This window comes from Alternaria atra (assembly GCF_907166805.1).
Source record: "Alternaria atra isolate CS162 genome assembly, contig: 25, whole genome shotgun sequence".
Lineage (NCBI taxonomy): Eukaryota > Fungi > Ascomycota > Dothideomycetes > Pleosporales > Pleosporaceae > Alternaria > Alternaria atra.
Genome location: NW_025091323.1, coordinates 3,365,101 through 3,384,720, shown reverse-complemented (window position 1 = coordinate 3,384,720; position 19,620 = coordinate 3,365,101). Strand labels below are relative to the sequence as shown.

Here is a 19,620-nt window from a genome sequence, read left to right as displayed (position 1 = left end):
AGCCATTGAAAGCACAGATAATGCGACCGCCTCCTTTGACGAAACATAGGTTGAGGAACAGAAAAGAGCAAAAACGAAGGCTAACGGAATTATCTCCATAAAATTGTATTTAGGTGGTATCGAACTGGCGAGCTGATAGAGGACGCTTTGAATCAGTTACGTTAATACCATAGACGGCTCAGTATCATCTATTTGTGCTGTTTGATGGTAAATTTTGTCTCACTTTGATATATGAATTAATTTGCGGACTAGGCATATCTTGCACAACACAAGGACGTGCGGTTTGTTCTGGTTGCCTTCGACGCGCAGTCTTCTATACAACCACAACACGCATAATGATCACGTTCCGCCGGTTGCGTAAGGGTCCTCTTGGTCATTTCCTATGATTTCTCCGCAGATGAGCCTCTTTAACTCCATTTTGCCCAACCAAAGATGCACCAGTGATGGAGAGATCGATTGTCTAACGAACAGCATATCATGAACAGATCACTCGACTGCAGCAATTGAACACAAGCCATATACCAAGAGACAAAGATATTCTCCGTTGTCATATTCCTACCTCCCAACACATACTCACATCCGTCATGTCCCTATCGTCTTCGCAAGCAGGCTCAGCAGAAGCTTGTACAGCTACCTACGCCCAAAATCAAGCTAAATCAAGCCCAGGCCAACGAGTAATTATCTACAAGCTCTCACCGGACCAGTTACACGCCGAGATCGCCGCTGTTGGATCTTATGGGAACGTGACATATGCCGTCGTATTGCAGAAACAAGCTGATGCAGACCCTATCGGCGACACCGAGACCGAGAAGAAGAAGAAGGAGACGAAGGCAAATTTGGAGGCTGCCCAATTGCATAATGCGCCCGGTTTACAGACTGGTAGATCGTAAGGGCGATCTGATGAATTTGTTGGACAAGGCTGGAGAAAAGAGCAAGAAAGCGAAGAAGAGGAGTGGAATGAATAATGGTATGTCAATACCGGAGGAAATGCAGGTGAATGTGAAGATAGTGGTTCAACAATGAGGAAGGTAGTATTGATTCTCGCCTTTGTACTGGAAGCCGTTTGGATACAGCAGCTAATAACCCGCGGAGAAGAGTACAGGATGTGCCCTTCCAAGTGGCATCGTATGGATAGGGTAGTGCAATCAAGAATGCAGGGGAAGTTTTTTTTCAATCCATCGTTTTCCTGGTCACGGTACGCGAACGCAAAATCACCAGGTGTGATGTCTTTGATGAAACTGTCTTTGGCGCGCGGATGTTGTACGCGTCTAGGTCACTGCACGTGTTCTCGCTTGTGCCTCTCGGCCGCCTGATCCTTCCCTGAATGAGCAAGCTTCTACGACCTGTATCTCCCTAGCCTCATTGTCGATACCTCTCCATCGCGATCTTATCAGGCTATCAATTGGGCTAGCTTACGCGGAATTTCCGCATGCATTATCACAAGTCGTGAGCGTGGGACTGCAGCGTCTAGGGGCTCGCGGTGGGTTGAACGCGGGAGGTTCGCCGCGTGATTTGCAACAGTAGGGGTCCGTGACCCCCAACAAACTGGCCTGACAATGGACACACTGGAAAACGACTTTGAAGAGTCTCCTTCACAACCCCCCATCTCTCCGAAAACCCGAAAGATGGCCCTTGATACGATTCAAAGGCTGATGGCTAAATACGGCGCCGATACCTATCTCAATGCACTCCCATCAGCTCATTCCATGACCTGGATAGAACCTTCAGTAGGAGAGGAGTTCCCCATTCTAGTGATTGGCAGCATAGGCAACCACAACGTGCTTGCTTATTTGTTATCACGTGGTGATGGCACTGGGGAGGTCCGCTACTGTCTTAATCGCATCGGCGATGAACGTTCGCCCTCCACACTGGAGCAGATCACCTGCGAAGAAGTCCTGGAAAAGCCTCTTGTGGCGCCATTCAAACATTTTTTGTGCGGGTTGAAATTCAAGAAGCGTGTGCTTAGCATGATGGTTCGCTACTACTTTCTGTTGCGAGGTTACCTAAGCAATATTGATTCTTGGAACGACGACTTTGCTAAGCGTTTCTCAACTATGTTGAGGAAAATGTTCCAGGGTTCCAATGGAGAACCTGTGCTCAATCGAACAGTGGAGGAAAGCCCAGAGCCGGACGATACAGACAACGCGTATGCCTTGCGATCAACTAGCCGGAATGGCGAAGCAGATATCCCAAAGGACGACGTCTTGGAGCAGCAGAGCCCTTCGATGAGAACCCCAGACCTATGGAGCAAGGAAGCAAACCCAGACCTGCACCGCTTGCGGGAGTACCTCGATGAACATGACTCGCTGTATCTCTTAGAAAATATCCCTGATGCCGAAGATATAAAATTTGTGGATCAGACATATATTTTCGAAGCTCAGCCCAAGAAGTTGTTTATTGGAACTCATGCGAAGTCAGGGGATGACATCTATGCATATATGGTGTGGTTACAGCAGCGCGGCTTCCATGAGATCCGATTCTACGTGGAAAGCGTCCACGACCACAAAACGATAATGTCTACCGAGGCTACCGGCAAGCAGCGCATATTGCACCCTTTTATCAAAACTTATCCCAAGAGCACCGGACCCAGTGAACAAGCTGATAGAGCTCGCTTCACGCTCATGGTAAAGTGGTACTTTATCGCCGCTGGAATTGCAACAGATTGTATCTTAAGAGAGACCAAGAGTTATCCTGAGCGTCTTCGCGCAGCACTAGACTACATTGCCGACCAGATGGGGCCTGCCGCTGTCAAACCCCCTGAACCCGTCGCAAATGAGGATGCTACACCAGATGATGGTAGCGAAAGCTCCTATGCTCCAGAAGAGAACGACATCCAACCTACACTGGCCCGCGAACCGCCGCCTAAGTTGCCTCACCTCCCACCCACGGTTGCTCATAAATCTGCTTCCCCAGTCGCACGCCGTTCAACACTCTCTAGCAAGCCAGTACCAATGTCGGGGCTCCCAAGGAACTCGTTCTCCAAGACGTCCACTCCCGAAGCAATTCCTATGCCCAAGGCCCCATCGCGCAGCGCCAAGCGCTCAGCCGAAGACGAAACATTCGACAGCCTCACCAGATTGGTAATGAAACAACATACTCTTACCAAGCACTTGAATGACGTCGACCACGAACTAGAAGTTATGGACGCCCGTCGGGAGGCTTTTCAACAAAAGTGGAAACGAGAGCGTGCTGAGTTAGAAAAGAAAAGAGACGAGATTCAAGAAGAGAGAAGTGTTGTGAGGAACATGTTCAAGAAGCAAAGGCTGCTTGATGCTGAGGATGACTAATGGACATGTGATGGACTTTTCATGTTTGCGAACCGTGGTCGACATGTAAGGATAATGCAAAGCTTGGCTCATGTGAACCCCATATATTCAGGCGTTAGACTCAACATTAATACAATATCAATTTATCATATCCCCTCCCAAAGTGCGACAGTTCTTCGAATATTCGTATCTAAATCACAATGCCAAAGTCGTTGCATCCGCGTCTGACAAATAGCTGGATACTCGCATTGTTCAATTGGACGACGCACCTCGCTTCGTGTCAAAAATCCTAAAAGATGTGACTAAACCGGCTGCTACTGCAAGTGTTGCCACTTTGAATCACACAGACGACGAGGAAAGATGGAAAGCGGTCATGCAGATAGCAAAAGGCCAGAGTATAGACAAAGACACCGCTTATGTTACCGCTGACCTATCATATTCGCCGCCAACTCTTCGTATCTCCGTGTCTCTAGCAACACCCAAGGATACGAATGCTTCACAATGATATATAACTCGACCTAACAAGCGGAGTAGTCATTCCGCGGCCCTAGGCACAGGTCTAGGCGCTCGACCACAGAAGCTAGAGCGTGAAGGCCGGATACCTAGCTCTCGCGGAACTTCCTGTTACGGTAATAAGTAAAGTGAGCGGTAAGAAACACAAACAAGCAGAGTCCAATGAAAAGGAGGAGAACTTGGAGTCGGACTCTACTGGCTCTGCGTGATATACTAATCTCGGAAGGACGGAAATTGGTGCGCACCACGGATGGGCAGCGTATCGGAGAGTGGATAGCTAGCATGACACAGCAAACGCTGCTCGCGGTGACACTGGCTTTGTAGTATCTACAACAATGTGTCAATGTCTAATCTTTAGGAGATTTGATAGCAATTCGACATCACTCCGGCTCGCAGTCATCGCTGTGATGGATTAATGGAGTCGATCTCGTACGCCTCTCGTCGTCGCCTTTACTTGATCCTACTGCCTTTCACGACTCGCTCTTGTTTCAGTCATGCCGCCTCCACGTGGAAGAACCCAAAAGGCTCCAATTGTAGACATCAGCGACTCGTCAAGCCAAGCATCCGAGGATAACGTTCCCCCGACAGAGCCTAATCTAAAGAAGAATCGCGTCATCCTACACTACGCTGCCGAGAATCCAGACAAGCCAGACGCGAAAATGAACGGCCCGTATGGCATGTTCTCACAATGCAGCCCGCTTTCTCTACCCGTGCCAGCGAAGACGCTAGCTAAGCGTAAGAGGGCGACTAAGTACAAGGAAGTATCTGGCAACAGCAAGAGAAAGACCGCAGCTGAGACATTGGCTGATAATAAGATATCAGAGAAGAATGAGATATCAAGGAAAGAGAGGGAGGAGAGTCCACTGTTCGAGCCAACGAATGGCTGGCAGGAAGACGGAGATGCCGATGTCGAGATGCTGAGTCCACCATCAACACCAGCGTCTAGCGCTCGCACGCAAAGCCTTAAAGGGACCGAGCGTATTACTGCAACCACCCGTGGCAATCATAGTAAGAGGTCGATCGTCGTTGGGAGCGGATCAGAGTGCTCTGATTCTGATTCCGACTCTGACACCGGTTCTAATATCGTTGTATCAATACAGTCCAACTCCACCCCTAAGATATCACAAAATCTCCTTATCACCTCGCCCTTACCCGGAGACATCTCGGTTATCGACGAGTACCTTGATATACTCAACAAACTAGCCTCTGAAGCTGCCGCGATCTCCGCACACAAGCGAATCATCGTCGACTTCGCCAAGGAAGAGGCCGCCATCTCGCTCGTCATTGAAGATCTTCCCGCCGAAGAAAAGCAGCATCTCGCCACCATTGCTCAAGCCTGCGCTAGGAGGATACATGCCGACATGGCGAATCCGAGCATAGCTACTGACATGCTTGCCATTCAGGCGGCCATAGAGAAGCGTAACAAAGAAGCTGAAATATCACGTCAAAGTATGCCTGGCATAATGGCGAAGAGAGAGGAAGAACTAGAGGCGCGACGACTGGATGCGTGCTCCAGGAGAGAAGCTGCGTTGTTGGAGTGGAGGACGGGACCCGGATCCAATACCGACTCGCTGCTGAAGGTGAAGGAGGATCTGGAAAGACAGGGTGGTATGGCGATGGCGTTTGAGCTTGGTAGGAGAATGGAGTGACTGGAAGGCGCAAAAGCAAAGAGAGGTCGGTAGGCTCCAATTGCTTGATGGGTCTAAGCTTGCACTTTGGTTGATGCTCAGCCAAATATGAACAAAGATCTACCGAATAAGGAGATGTTGCCTGGGTCTCTAGAGACTTCTCGGTTCAAGAAAAAGTGATTTATGGGAACTTTGGCACCTACGTGGACCTATCAGTTAGCAACATTCAATCACAAAACATCATGTTATTTTTTTTTGAAGACCCCCTAATCGTGAGTCATTAATGTGATATAGGAGTAAACATCCAGTCAGATAGCACAATAACGCAGACCAGACACTGTTGCGACATATAGGTTTCAGTATAGAAATTTATGGGTATGAGTTGACTAACGAATCGACTCCCCATTCTCATAAAACGCCTTATAACACCAACTAACGACTACAGCAAAACAAAGAGAAACACGTTACTCATCTAGAGTACACAGATCATATATCGATCAGCACTAACCCTCCGTCTCAGCCTCAGCCATGACCTGCTCCCCCTCATCCAACATATCCAACACCCTCTTCAGCCCACCAACCATATCATTCGCCTGACCCACCAGCAACAGCTTCTCCGCATTCGCCGGCAGACCGAGATAAGTAGGTGGCTCGCGCTCAGGAAGGTCATTGACCCAGCCCATGAAGTCCTTCCAGCTGGTCGAGGTAGGCAGTTCAAGACCCTCACTATGCTCGGTATCCTTGACAATCTTGAAGTTGTCTTCAAACGCAGCGGGTGTCATACAGGCGTCGACGAGAGAAGCGAGAATGCGCCAGTCTTCTGCGTCGTCGATCTTGCCGCCATACATCTCTGTGATCAGAATGCGAAGCATCTCCCATGGAATCTTGGTGGGGGCGATGTTGGACCGGCCTTGAGCGATGGTATCGATCCAAGTGTCGATGATGAAACTGCAGCATTCATAGTCACTGTCGTTAAACTCCCAGAAGCCCTTCCATCCCAGCGTGGGTGCGTATCGAAGACGCTCTTGAATGACCGCGTGGAGGAAGGACAAGAGAAGGTAGACACGTGCCTTCTCCACCGGCTGTTTGGTAGCCTTCTCAGCCAACGAAGAGAGCGAGTCTTTCATGTTGGCGCGAACTCCAGCAGGCTGCTCGTACGATAGAACACGAGAGGCGCGGAGAAGATTGACTGGGATCTTCGGGCTGGACTCCATCGACAGGAAGAGGCGGAAGTCAGGGTTGGGCTTAAGAGCTTCAAGACGCTTCTCAAGCGATTGCAACCATTGGGGTGCGAGATGAACGTTCTTGACAAGAACCCAGTTGCCTGTGGTGGCGGCATTGGCGATGGCTTTGTCAGCTGATGCGGCACCTTCGTTGGAACCCATGGCGATATTCGAACAGCTGACTTGCTCCCTCTCTACAAGATTGTCGACCTTGTAACTTGCGTCAAATCCAGGGCTGGAACTGAGTGCCACTGGCGTGACTGCGTTGACTTGCTTGACGATGTCACCCAGATCACCACTGGCATCTAGGATACCCTTGCCGAATACTTCAGTGACGAAGCGCTCGACAGCAGGTACGAAGCGATCCACACGGAATAGCTTGACGAGGATGAGAGCTCGCAGGAGCTTGTCGAATTTGGTAAGATCTTCCGGCCAAGCCTGCGGTACCTGCCGTTCTCCCATCTCTTCATTGAGGAAAGCATCCCAAGCGCTATCTTCGATCTTCTCCAACTCTTCCTTGAACATCGGGATCTTGCTCGCACGCTCCATGGCCTCTTCCTTGCGTTCAGTCTCGGTCGAGACATCGATACCCTTAACATCGGGGTCAAGAATTTGGTCGATGAGTGTCTTGTCCATTTTGTAGGGCGCTGCCTGCACGAGAAGCATGGCAAACGTGACGCGGTCCTTCTGTAGCAAGGAAAGCGATGTACGGCGGTATGCATCCACGAAAAGCTCAGTGACAATTTGCTCGATGCGAGCAGCATGGCCCGTGATAGAACCGTTGCGGATCTTGCGCAATACAGTCTCGAAGATCTGAGTAAAGTACTGGAGCGAGAACTGGTAGAAGTGGTTGAGATGGTGCAGTTGCTCAAGCACGGCGAAAATAGCCGCACAAGAACGAGCAACGACGGTGTACTCTTTAGTGATATTCTCCACCTCGGTCATGACACCAGTTGTCTCAGAAACCTTGTCCGAGATATCCTTGGCCTCCTTCTTTAGCGTCTCGAGCGTTTCGATAACGCGGTCGTCGTCCAGAATGTTACCGCGCGACTCATTGAGCGCTTGGAGCAGTCGCTTCTCGAGCTGACGAAGATGGACTGCAAACTCTCCTTGCATCTTGATGAGGTTGGATCGGCGCTCATCGACATCGGGTCGCTCGGATTTGAGGACCTCGTTGAGAGTCTGTGTCTGCAAGCTGCTCTGCGTGACTGTAAAGTTGACGAATGTGGTACGACTGCAGATATCGGGAGGGAAATTGGCGGAAGGATCGCGTGTCGAGAGGTACAAGCGGAACGACGGCGAAAAGTCAATCTCCTGCTTGCCAAGTTGTATGAGCACACGACCTCCGGTCTTCTGGTACTCCTTGTTGAGAACATGGTTGAGGATAGGATCCAGATGTTCGGCATCCTGGATCAGAATTGGGTTACCGAAACGTAAAGAACTCTCAAGTTGCTTTGTGAACGAGTCATCCAAGAAGCTAGTCACCGTGAGACGGCGGTCCTTGCATTCGTTCTGCAAGAACTCTGTGGTCCTGCCAGAAGGATCGATGATCAGCGGGTAACGGTTGAACCTCTGAAGGACGATGGCGTTCTCAGTGCACAGGTCGTCCACAGGTAGGCCGTTGTGTTGCCAGTTCAGGCGATCATCAGCTGTCGAAAGGTACTCCGTGAATGGGTTTGTTGGCTTGAAGCTGATTCCAGAGTGCTTGAGGTGATCGTACCAATCCTCCGTAAGTGCCTTTCTGTACTGTTGATCGTAGTAACCAGCATAAGCAATGAATGCAGCCGCAACCAACACGTCACCAACAATGGTGTCAATCTGAGAATCGAAAGACTTGCTGCTCGCTTCCCATCGAACGCGTTCAGAGGACAAGCTATCGAGAAGTCGTACACTGCGATCAACCTTGAATTGTACGGTTGACATCTCCGTCTTGATAGCCTGGGTCTCGCTGATCAAAGCGGCGTATTCAGTCTTGTACCGGCCAATACTCTCTTCAAGGTTCTGAATGAGGAGCTGGGTCTCCTTCGCACCCTCCTCTGTCTTCTGTAACTCTACTTGCAGCTGGTCGACTTCAGCACGTAGAGGTCCGACTCGGTCAAGGATATCAGAGTAGGTGACTTGGGCAGACACCCATTGAACGAGGGGACCGCAGGCTTTGGAAGCGCGGTTGACCTTCTCGAAAGTGAAATCCTCCTGGGAAAGGTATTCCTTCTGCATCTTCCTGCGGTGAGCTGCAGTCATCTGCCTCTCGTTGTCGAACTGCACAATACTGGCAATGAAGTCGTCACGTCTAACAATGGAAACGATGGTCTTCCAACTGTCGGGCTTATGTCCGAGAATCGTGCATACAGCCTCCAACGCAAGCTTGACACCAGCGGGAGGATTCTGCATAGATCTTACTTCAGTAAGATGTTGTCGCTTGATGTTTTGCACACTCTTCTGTGCCTCCAAAACAGCCGGCTCGGCAGCCGCCAAGTCATGCTCTACTACTTCTTGTCGCTTCTGGATCTCCTCCTTGTCCTTCGCAAGCTGAGCTTGCATCTTGATCGATCCAGCTTTCTTCTGTTCTGCCTCGTTCTGATCCGCAATCATGCGCTGCAGCTTCTCGTTCGCTTCGGCATCCTTTTTAGTGAGCTGCGTCTGCTTCTCGGCAAGGCTTGCTCGCAGTTCCTTGACCTTGTCGAATGTCTCACGAAGCTTCTCTAGACCGACGTTGAGATGGCGCTGCTGTTCCTCGAGGTCTTCGCGCTTCTCGTTGTAAAGCTTGACATACTGGGCAACGAAGTCCAGGAAGTGGCGTGGCGTAAGGTACATCTTCCTGTTTTGTGTCTTCTGCAACTTCGCGTTCTTGCTGCGTAGTGAGTGATGTACAGCGACCATGGCATTGACAACGCTCTCGCGATGAGATGGCGGAAGAGTAAGTCCGCGATAAGCGACTGGGATGCTATCAGGCGCGACATAGTTCGCGCGGTCGAGGTCGACAGACTGTGTAAGCTCGGAGCTGACTTGGTACAGAGCTTGGTCAGACCAGTCTCCGAACCAGTTGAGCACGCAACGGTTGAAGAGGGCAGGACTGGTTGCCGCCTTCGATGAGAGACCTTCCTCGGGTGGGTTCATGGTGAACACCACATGCAGGTTCTTGACAATCTGCTCAGTGAACCACTTGTACAACTCTTCCTGTGAGTCGAGAATGATGCCTTGTCGCTGTGCACCCTCCTTGATGGCAGTAAGCAGAGAAGCATACTCGTCACCCTCGAACAGACCAGGAACCTCCGCATTGGCCAGGAGGGTGTTCATGCGTTCGAGGAAACCAGAGTCGAGAACATTGGCTTCGTCCATGATGAAGCAGATCTTCTCGCCCTTGCAACCGCATCGTCGAAGAACAGTACGCAAGTCTTCATCGAAGTCCTCACCAGAGTACTTTCCGTGGACCTTGATCTGGTAGACGCTCAGACCGTTCATCCAAGCGACGAAGCGGGACAGCGTTGTTTTTCCGGAGCCGCTAACACCGATGAGAATGAGATGACCTTGTGGTTGACGGAACACACGGTCGATACGAAGTACATGCTCGAGCACGTCGTTAAACAGGATGAGTGGCACATCCACCTCTTCTTCGCAGAAAGTTCGAAGACGGGCCTTGACGAACTCTCGGAGTTGTTCGCGCTCGACCGGCACGTAGTTCTTGGACAGCCAGTTGGAGAAGAGGATAGGGCCACCGAGAGCCTTCTCCTCATCGATAGTAGGGAAGTGCTCAGCCGCAATACGGTGGACACATTCTTCAGTCCATTGCCTCTCTTCTTCTGCGATAAGACGATCCTGGAACAAGCGTAGAGCCTCGTGTGCCCAGATACGGACAAGACCTTCAATCGGCAAGCTCTCAAGTGGTCGTAAGGCCTCATAGATACCACGTACCCATCGAGTAAGTTCACGGGGAGAGTAAACGTAATGCGGTTGGATGTCTGGCGTGAAGCGCTTTTGAGACTCTGCATAGAGCTGCACCATGGCCCTGGTGAGAGCATCTGCATATCCCCGTAGGGTCGGGATGATCTTGAGCACGGCAGTGTTGAAGGTACCGTAAATTTGCAGAAGCGACTGCTGTCCAGGGTAGTCGACCATGATGAGTGGAGCATGACGCAAAAACCTCAGTCCCATAGGCGTACGTCCGGCATCTGTGGGGGGGTTACAAGCACCAACAAACTGGATGCGATCGAGCGTAACCCAAGTCTTATCAGACGTCCTCCAGAAACCGTTGTGCTCAACCAGCTGTCGCAAGAAGGAGATGGCTCGCTGAGTACCGTACTTATCGGGTGCAGGCAAATTGATCTCGTCACAGAATATGACTAACCAGCGACCAACTTGAGTAGGCGTGAGCTGAACACCGTTGAGGGTCTTCTTGTACTCGCAGTATTGCTCGAACGTCTTGATGAGAAGGTCCGGTGTAGTCGCACTGGAGAAGTTGAGACCGACGACCTGCATGTTCGGTAGTTTTCGAAGTGCGCTGAACAGAGTCATGGTCTTTCCAGAACCTGGAGGACCACAAAGCAGCAAAGGCTTGTGTTCTGCAAGCCAAGAGTAGAGAACATCCTCGTGGCGGACTGTGTCCAACGTGGGAATAACCACATCAGTTTGAGTGACAGAGTGGGTGTTGACCTCAACATTCGGCACCTGACTTTGCCAAGTATCCCACTCTGGTTTGTCAGGCTTGACGTCGTAATCGATGAGTGAGGTAGACTCGTTAAGGGTGGGGAGCTCAACGTCGGTAAGGCCAGCGATAAGGTCTCCGAATTGCTTGCGCTCCATTAGAGGGCAATCGCCGACTAAAGCCCACACCAAAGCAACAAGCATCTTCTTCGCGAGATAAGTCTCCATCTTATCATCTTCCAGAGAGAAGTCTGGGTGCTGTACATTGTACTCCAGGACGTTGCGGCATGCTTTGTTGAGCAGAGAAAACAGCGTGTTGAGCGCACGAATGTCCGTATACTCCATGATATGCTTGAACTTCCTAGCCATGCTGAGGGCCTTCTCAATGAATCGATCTTGGGTGAGCTTGATATGCAGGAAATCGGCGATGAGTCCCTGAGTGGTCATTGTCTTCTGTGACATCTGACCTGGAGCAACCGAGTCGTCTTCAATGTCCTCGAAAGGCGTGGTCTTGAGGTGTTCAATGTAGTTCTTGATCATCATGTCCACCTCCACGGTGTCGTCGCTGAACCAGACCATACCACAACGGGAGACAGTAGCGAGAGTGGCGTACTTCAAAGTCTCAACTTCGAACATGATGCGAACGTTAGATGGTAAGTTGAGACGCTCTCCGTTTGGTAGGGTAAGCAGCTTGTTGTCGTCAAGCACAGAGTTCAAGTTCTCGACCCACTCAGGGTCAACATCTCCGTCGAACACAATCCAGTGACGCTTGGTGTCTTCACCACGAAGGTTGTCAACGATCTTGCGCAGTATACTCGTGAAGAGACCGTCAGTCCACTCGCGTGTGGTGCTATCAAGAGTTCCGTAAAGCTGTTCCTTTGACATGACCTTGGGGTCGATGACGTGACAGACGCCCTCTACACCCTCGACGGCTTGAAGAGCAGAAAGAAGCGTTCTCCAGGCAGCAGACTTTCCGGATCCGGAAGACCCGACCATCATTACACCGTGGTGCAGCTTCTGGATCTGATAAAGTTGGATGATCTTAGTCATCCAAGAATCGCTCACCACGAACTTCGACTCAGCGGCGCACTTGTGAATAGCCTCAGTCAACTTGTTAAGAGGCGCAGGGATGTATTCGACACCAGGGAATGACTCTTCTTGAATGGCCATCATGAGTTCGACATCAGAGCGAATGAGCTTGGGTGCCATAGTCTCGCGTAAACTCTGGATAATGATCTGAGGCTCCATGCTCGCTTCATCCAGGGTCTGGGAGTCTTGTTGAGCGGCGATACGAGCTCGCTTCAGACCACCGGAGCTGACGAGCACACTCTTCAGCGCACGAAGTCCGAAATCGTAGTGAGCTTGCTTGGAAAGGCCCGCCGAGCACCTGTCGAAGAATGGTACAACCTGTTTCGATAGCTCCTTTGCCTGAGAGAAACCCTGGGAGTAAAGCATGACTTCCGCAATGAGCTCCTTGTCGGGCTTGGACATGGCAACACTTCGGAAGAGCTTCTTGAGATTGTCGGGCAAGTTCGATCGACCCGCGTAACCAGGGTTCATGGTAATGAAGACTCCAGTGTTGCCGTTGACCTTCAATTGACGACCAATGAGCTCGATCTGAGACTTCTCGTCCTCAGCACCCTTCTTGAGACCCAACTGAATGTTTTGGATCTGTTGGGACACGGCCGAGAGGATACGCTCTTCAAGACGGTTGAACTCGTCAAAACAACCCCAAGCTCCGACCTGGCAGATACCGAGGAAGATGCGACCCATAGCCTGGAAGTCGAATGTGTCGTCACAACAGAAGACAAGGGTAAATCGTCCAAGCTGTACACCGAGAGCTTTGACGGATTCAGTCTTACCAGTACCAGCGGGACCATATGGTGAACCACCAAGTCGTTGGCAGAGCGCCTGGGTAAGGGTGAGGAAGCAGCGGTCAGTAAGAGGTGTGCGTACGAGGCGGTCAGCAACACCCAGGTACTCAAAGCCGTAGTCGAGGACTGCATTTGCCATCTTGATCCTCAGTCGCTGCAGGAGATCATTGCCGGGCTCGTATACATATCGCATGCACAGTAGCCACATGTGGTGGGTAGGCGAGCGCGCGCCGACCTTCTCAAGCTTATGGATAACATCTCGCTGGTGAACGAACTCAGTGATGAGGTCCTCGCATTTGCGGCGTTGAATGGGATCAAGGTCACCCAGAACGGCAGTAGCAAGTAGCTTCAAGACGTTGACCTGCTTTTCGTACAACTGAGGCAAGGTCGTGCCCTCTTCCGCCAGAGACTTCTCCACAGCATGTGTCCAGGCAATCTGCGTTCCAAGGACGACCACCTGGGTTGGGTACTTGGCGATATAATCGGTGAAGGCCTGAGGATCCATCGCATCTGGTTCGATGAGTTGAGCAAATTCTTCGTAAGCTTCGAAAGTCAACTCAGCCAGTGTAGTCTTCATGTTGGCCTCTAATGCACCAAGCCACTCGTTAATTCTGGGCGTCTTGACGAGTGAGATCTCTTTGCGAAGCGTAACCTCTTCTCCTTCCTTGGACGTGAAACCTTGAATGACTCCGTCTTCATCAGTAATAAGTCCTGAGACACCAGCAAACATCTTCCGCAAATGCTTAGCGATACGGAGAACGTCGTTGCTATTACCAATAATCTCCAGCAGATCCTCATCACCAACGAAGTAAAAGCGAGGGAAAGATACACGCTCGCGCTCCAGGTATTCTCCGAGCGCCTTCTGAATCTTGTTCAAGAGTTCAGCGAGGCGCTCCAGCGACTTCTGTACGCCAGAGATGTTGAGGACTTCGAGGACGAAAGGTTGTCGCGAGACCTTCTTCATGACGGACAAGAACTCGGAGTTGATGTTCTGGAAACGGGCAGACTCCATGGGGAGCAGGTGCTTGATGTCAGCGTTGCCGGTAAACACACCCTCGAGGTAAACCCATTGGCGCTGTACGTCGATCCATACGTCGAACAGAACGTGCACACGATTGAGCTTATCCTCCCAGGACGATGCCTCCTCCTCAAACTCCTTGTAGTAAGGCGAGTGACGCATAGCCTGCAGTGAGTTGAGGTTCTCGCTGCACTTGGCGAAGAGGTCATCCCATCCCCTAATAAGGCGGCATTTGTTCTGGTAGTTGACAAGTTCCAAAGCGTAATTCTGCCAGGTTTCGCGAACCTGCTTGAGAAACTCTTCAAGTGCCATCTCGCCGGCTGCCTGGGTGATGACTTCTCGAATGATCTTCTCACTAGGGCCAAGCTTGAGATCCCAAACATCACCTAGGGTCATGGAGATGGCCGAGTATCGCTTGTGCGGCCTCAAGTTCTTGAATATCCTAACCCAATGGCGTTCCTTGACAGCATCAGAACGCAGCTCAGCGAGGATCGTGTTCTCCTTGAGAAGTTGCTTCAGTGTAGTCTGGACATATTCGAAAGCTTGGTATTGTCGCATCCGGCTAGGCATATCCTTGGTCATCTTGAGCAAGTTGTCAAGATTCTGTCGCAGCTTGCGAGGCTGAATGCTGGTCCACAATACCTCACGGAGGTCGTCGATGCTGGCCCAGATCGTGCCAAGCGCAGACCAGACGGACTTAAAGTCTTGCACTTCCTCCAGCAGCGTCTCGAGTGCGTTCTCCGGCGATGGTGGCAATCCAAGTGCTTCCTTGGCTTTAGAGATATTGCTGGACTCATTCTGCAACTGGCTGAGCTTCTGGTCGAATTTGGTTAGGATGGCTGAGGCATCAGCTGGAGCCAGGTTGCCTGCGACAGGCTTGTCTTCTGCCCACTCTCCGGTAATGTTCACGATCTTCTGGTTGACGACCTTGTCTTCTGCAGCGATCTTAGCGCGCAAAGCGTCCGCCTGGTCATTCGCAATCTTGGTCTTCCTCTCCAAGACCTCGTTCAGGGTCTGCCATTCATGGTCGATCTGCTCCATCTGCAGCCAGTCGGAAGGGAACTGATAACGCTGGCGCGCCAGAGTCGCCTGACCTTGACGGAATGTGGACATCTCCGGTTCCCACTCAAGGACCTTCCTCTTGCATTGCTGCACTGTGGTAATGAAGGAGACAGCCTGAGCAGTTGATGAGGCCTCTAGTGTCTGCATCTCAAGGTCCTTGCGCGCCTTCTCGATCTGCACATACACGTCATTCATGCGCTGACCAAGCCTGCTAGCAAATTTGGTAAGGATTTCTTGCTGCCACTGGTCGTACTTGGCATTGACTTTGACCTGCACTTGATCATAGTCCACAGTGACGTATCCGAATTGGCGACTAATGTCGGAGTTGTCGAACGTAGCGCGAGTCTTGCGAATCTCCTGAAGAAGCTGCAACCATCGGGAGAGATCTTCGCCAAGGATGTCATAGACATGGTCGGACTGAAGATCCCATAGAGACTGGAACTGGAGCCACTCGTCAACATACGATGAGATATCACGAAGTTTGCCCTCTACGGCGCCGTACACCTCGATCAATGAATCAGTGCATCGGCTTGGCAGGTCGGAGAATTGGCTGACAGAGGTGTCGTTGGTCGCTTCAAGTCGGATCTCGTATCGTGAAGCCTTGATCTTCTGAAGAGTACAGATAATGGCGAGCCATTGCTGGAGTTGCTCAAGCCAGCTTGCTCGAGCGTATTCCACTGGCGGGCTGAGGTAGATCACCTGGTTCCGCATAGTGATCTCAAGAGTCAATCGTGCAAGAGTCGGCTTGACTTCAGGTACCTCTGTCGACACTACTTCACTAACTGGACGACGGTTTCCATCTTCTTCATTCACATTGTTGAAGACTTCGATCCACAAAGTGATAGCTCGGCTGAGACGAACCAATAAGATGGACTCAATGCGCGCATTCATGTCAGATACCCAAGAAGCAAGGTTGGCGTAGCTCTCGAGGTTAAGCTGGTCAATGGACTTCTGAATGGTCTCTAGGTTCTGTTGGAAGGCCTCCTTGGTGTATGGGCAAGTCTCCAGATCCTTCAGCGACTTCTCGACGGCAGCGTTGATGTTAACAAGTGTTACGACCTTGAGCTGGAGCAGTGATGTCGTAGCTGCAAAATCGCGGACGAACTGGACATGTTTGCTCTCACTACGAACGCTGCCACCTCCCACAGGAAAGCCGGATTGTCGGACGTGGAGGTCGTAGGCGTGAACAAAAGACTCCCACTTGAGAGGAACACCTTTGCCGACCAGCGCTTGGACCTCGTTAATGTAGTTGTTGAGCAAAAGAGCGACTCCACCCATCTCAGAGATTGAGCGCAGGGTCTGAGTGTAAGTGCGGACGCTTTCCATGAGACTAACAGCATAAGGGTACACGCGCTTGGCCTCCTTCGAGATGTTGTTGATGCCGTGGGGTACTTGGTAGCCGCGCCATGTCAGGTTCCGAACTTCCTTGAATAGGGCAATAACTTGCGCGTCAAAGTTGACGTTCAACTCCAAGATGTTTCCTGCGGCACGGTTCCTGTTGACAAGGAACAGACGTCCGGAGATCTGGAGTTTCCTCCTAGCCACCTCTTGAAGCCACGACTCGAAGATCGGTCGGGTGTCGAGCTTCTTCTTGAACATGCTGCTCTCAGCCTGGAGTTTCTGACCTTCCGCATGAAGCGCCCAGTCCTTACCCAGGATATCCTCGACCTTACCCATGTAGCTCTCCAGCTGTGTTTCAATCTGTCGAGCCCAGATAACAGCGCCAGAAACTGGAGGAAAGTCACGGAGCTGCGCCATGGCATGGGCTTCAGAGTTGCCATACTGACGCTTGAAGCGCTCATGAAGTGCCAAGATATCCTGCTTGACGTTCTCGATGAGCTGCGTTTGGTATTCGGAGATGGCGCCTCGAATCTTTGGTCGCACGAAAAGTGGGTTGAACTTGGAGAAGACGCGGAACATCTCGCTGGCGGTCTTGGCGGTACCAAGACGATCTCGCAATCTAGCGATGATGGAGTTCTCAACACGAGAAGTACGCTCATTGTACTTTTGCTCTGCTTGTTCGAAGAGGCGTGTGCCTTCAGGTGAGACATCCAGCACATCGACATCTTTGAGGACATCGTAAGCTTCCTTGACTTCCTTTACGGCATCCACATCACCAATCTCTTCAATGATGACCGCCTCCTTGGCTGGGGCACTTTCGGACAAAGAAGATTGCGAGCCGAGGACGTTGACGATGGTTCGCTGGAGCTGCTCGTGGTTCTTGCGGAATGTCGTAATGTAGCGAATACGCTCCTCCGTCTCTTTATGCCTAGCCGCAATCTTGATCGGGATAAACTTCTCGTTCCTTCGCCTAGTCACTTCACGCGCAACGTTGGTGAACTCCTTGACGTTCTCCTCCCACGTACGCCAAATGCTCTCTGCTACAGCCATGATGGCCTGGAACTCGGGGTAATCCATGTGCATAAGTGTTTTCCCATGTAAGAGATTGTGGAGTTGCTTGTCGAGGTCGCCGGATATAGCTTCAACGAGAGGAAGCGCTCGGCGGACGGGGTAGGGGCAGATCCGAAGCTTCTTGTTCATGTGGCTGAAGATGGATTGTACGGCTTCCTGCACTGCTTGTAGCGAGGTTGAAGATAACAGCTGGTCGAGAGGAAATTCGCGCATGAGCTGGTTGTACTTCTGTACCAGATCTGTGCTCTCCTTGAGTCCCGTATCTGCGCTGAAGCTCACAGTCGCTTGGAAACGTTTCGCATTCTTCAACACGTCCAAAGTGAGCCTAACACCGGGACTACCCAACTGCGTCTCAATGTCTTGCAGCCTTGACTCCATGGAAATCCAGAAGTTGATCTCTTGCGCCGCAGTTCCAGTCGACACATCTCGAGATGTTTTAGTGATTGTCTGTATCGATTTGATCCATCCATTGACTGTCGATTGCAGTCCGTTGAGAAAGCTGCTGTCTTGTACGATTGCAGCAGGAATGAGCTCCGGAGAGGGCTTCACGCCACGCTGGCTAGCATCATCCAACGCACTCTGAATGAGCGGGTGGAGAGGCAAAAGCAGCTCCGGAATCTCCACGTTCTGCTCCAGATTGCTGAAACTGACTGCCAGTTCTGCAATCTTCTTCCTTGTCGCTGAAATACCCGTCCTAGCATCATTATCGCCCTTACTGTATTTCCCCGCCAGATCGCGTTGGCTCTTGGTGTAGGTGTCAAAGTACGGCTCGACCGCAGACTGAATGAGGGAGCGAAGAAACTCATAGGGAGTGCCGTCGGGCGAAGAGGCGTTATTAGAAAGTATAAAACCGGGCAGCGTCTGAATAAGGACCTGCTGGCTAAGGGGTATCGCGGGGTCTATGGGTATCGGTCGCTTCGAAATAACAACAAATGCTGCGCAAGTAGGAGAAGCCGTAAGCTCAGTCGAAATGGTATAAGTAAAGCGCTGGGTCGCCCCTGCTACTTTTGTCAGTCTAGACGCTCCTTCCTCGTCAGAATAGTACCTGCCGTTTGTGCCATCCATGCCATCCATGCGGAGTTCGTCTGCTCGATCCTTCACAACGTACAGCGCTGACTGCCCCTCGGAGGCAAAGCGAGCGCATCGTTGCAGCGTGTCCTGTAGCTTAGCGCTTGATAGCAGACTACCGGGAGCGAACAAATCCTCTTTCGAGGCTCCCAAACTGACATCAAGCACCTTTTCCAGGTGGTCGACGATGATTTGGGGGTCTATCGAGGGAGGTGAGGGACTGGGTGTGCGTATGCTGCCATTGGGCGCCCCTGGGTTCAAGGGTCCCTCCATGTTGATTGTTTATCGCGTATGTTGCTATGAAGACATGTGGTGTGCGCTTCCAGCGGAGTAGAGAGGGACGGGAGTCGGAGTGGTTGCTAGTTGTAAAGAGGGTCTTGGTGCGCCGGACGGTGATAGTGGTGCCTTCCTCAGTATATTTCTCGAGTAGGTGTACGCGAAGTAGACGCGCACGGCCGTCACACGCTTATCCTGACTAGTGGCAGCGGCAGGGGAAGCGGAGTGATTGTCGTCTAATTGGTCCCTTGAATTTAGGACGTCTGCAGTGCTACTCAAGGCGTGGGAATTGGTGTAATCGTCAAATCGAGTTGCACGCGGACACTGTTGCTGTGGTTACTTTTTGCACGTCTAGCAGCAGCACTTTCCCACACAAAGAGCGGCGAATACCGACAGGCAATGACAGCTCACCACGTGCAAAGTAAGCTAACGTAGGCTCCACTTTCTAAGCTAACCCACCCGCTCTTTCATCTCAGGTTCGCAGGGCTGGCACGGAGACCTGAGGAGAGCAATCCACATCAACGGGCGGCGCATGCGCCGGAATTTGATTCGAGAACAAAAGTACTATCTATCTCTCCCTCTATCTTCCAACTCAACATCCCTACTTCTTCCAACTTCATCATCATCATCGTCGTCTCC

General features: G+C 51.3%; 4 protein-coding genes across 4 annotated transcripts; 3 read left to right on the top strand and 1 right to left on the bottom strand.

The window, feature by feature from the left end:
- Positions 1-584: 584 nt before the first annotated feature.
- On the top strand, positions 585-890 carry ALTATR162_LOCUS6188 (uncharacterized protein; the record flags this gene model as incomplete). Its single annotated transcript, XM_043313809.1, has 1 exon — positions 585-890. The coding sequence occupies one exon, from the start codon at positions 585-587 to the stop codon at positions 888-890; it is 306 nt and encodes a 101-aa protein (XP_043169744.1).
- Positions 891-1,556: 666 nt separating this feature from the next.
- On the top strand, positions 1,557-3,287 carry ALTATR162_LOCUS6187 (uncharacterized protein; the record flags this gene model as incomplete). Its single annotated transcript, XM_043313808.1, has 1 exon — positions 1,557-3,287. One exon carries the CDS (start codon positions 1,557-1,559, stop codon positions 3,285-3,287), a length of 1,731 nt encoding a protein of 576 aa, XP_043169743.1.
- Positions 3,288-4,273: 986 nt separating this feature from the next.
- ALTATR162_LOCUS6186 (uncharacterized protein) lies at positions 4,274-5,428 on the top strand (the record flags this gene model as incomplete). The annotated part of the gene is made up of 1 exon (XM_043313807.1): positions 4,274-5,428. One exon carries the CDS (start codon positions 4,274-4,276, stop codon positions 5,426-5,428), a length of 1,155 nt encoding a protein of 384 aa, XP_043169742.1.
- A 482-nt stretch (positions 5,429-5,910) lies between these two features.
- ALTATR162_LOCUS6185 (uncharacterized protein) lies at positions 5,911-18,978 on the bottom strand (the record flags this gene model as incomplete). Its single annotated transcript, XM_043313806.1, has 1 exon — positions 5,911-18,978. The coding sequence occupies one exon, from the start codon at positions 18,976-18,978 to the stop codon at positions 5,911-5,913; it is 13,068 nt and encodes a 4,355-aa protein (XP_043169741.1).
- Positions 18,979-19,620: the final 642 nt, after the last annotated feature.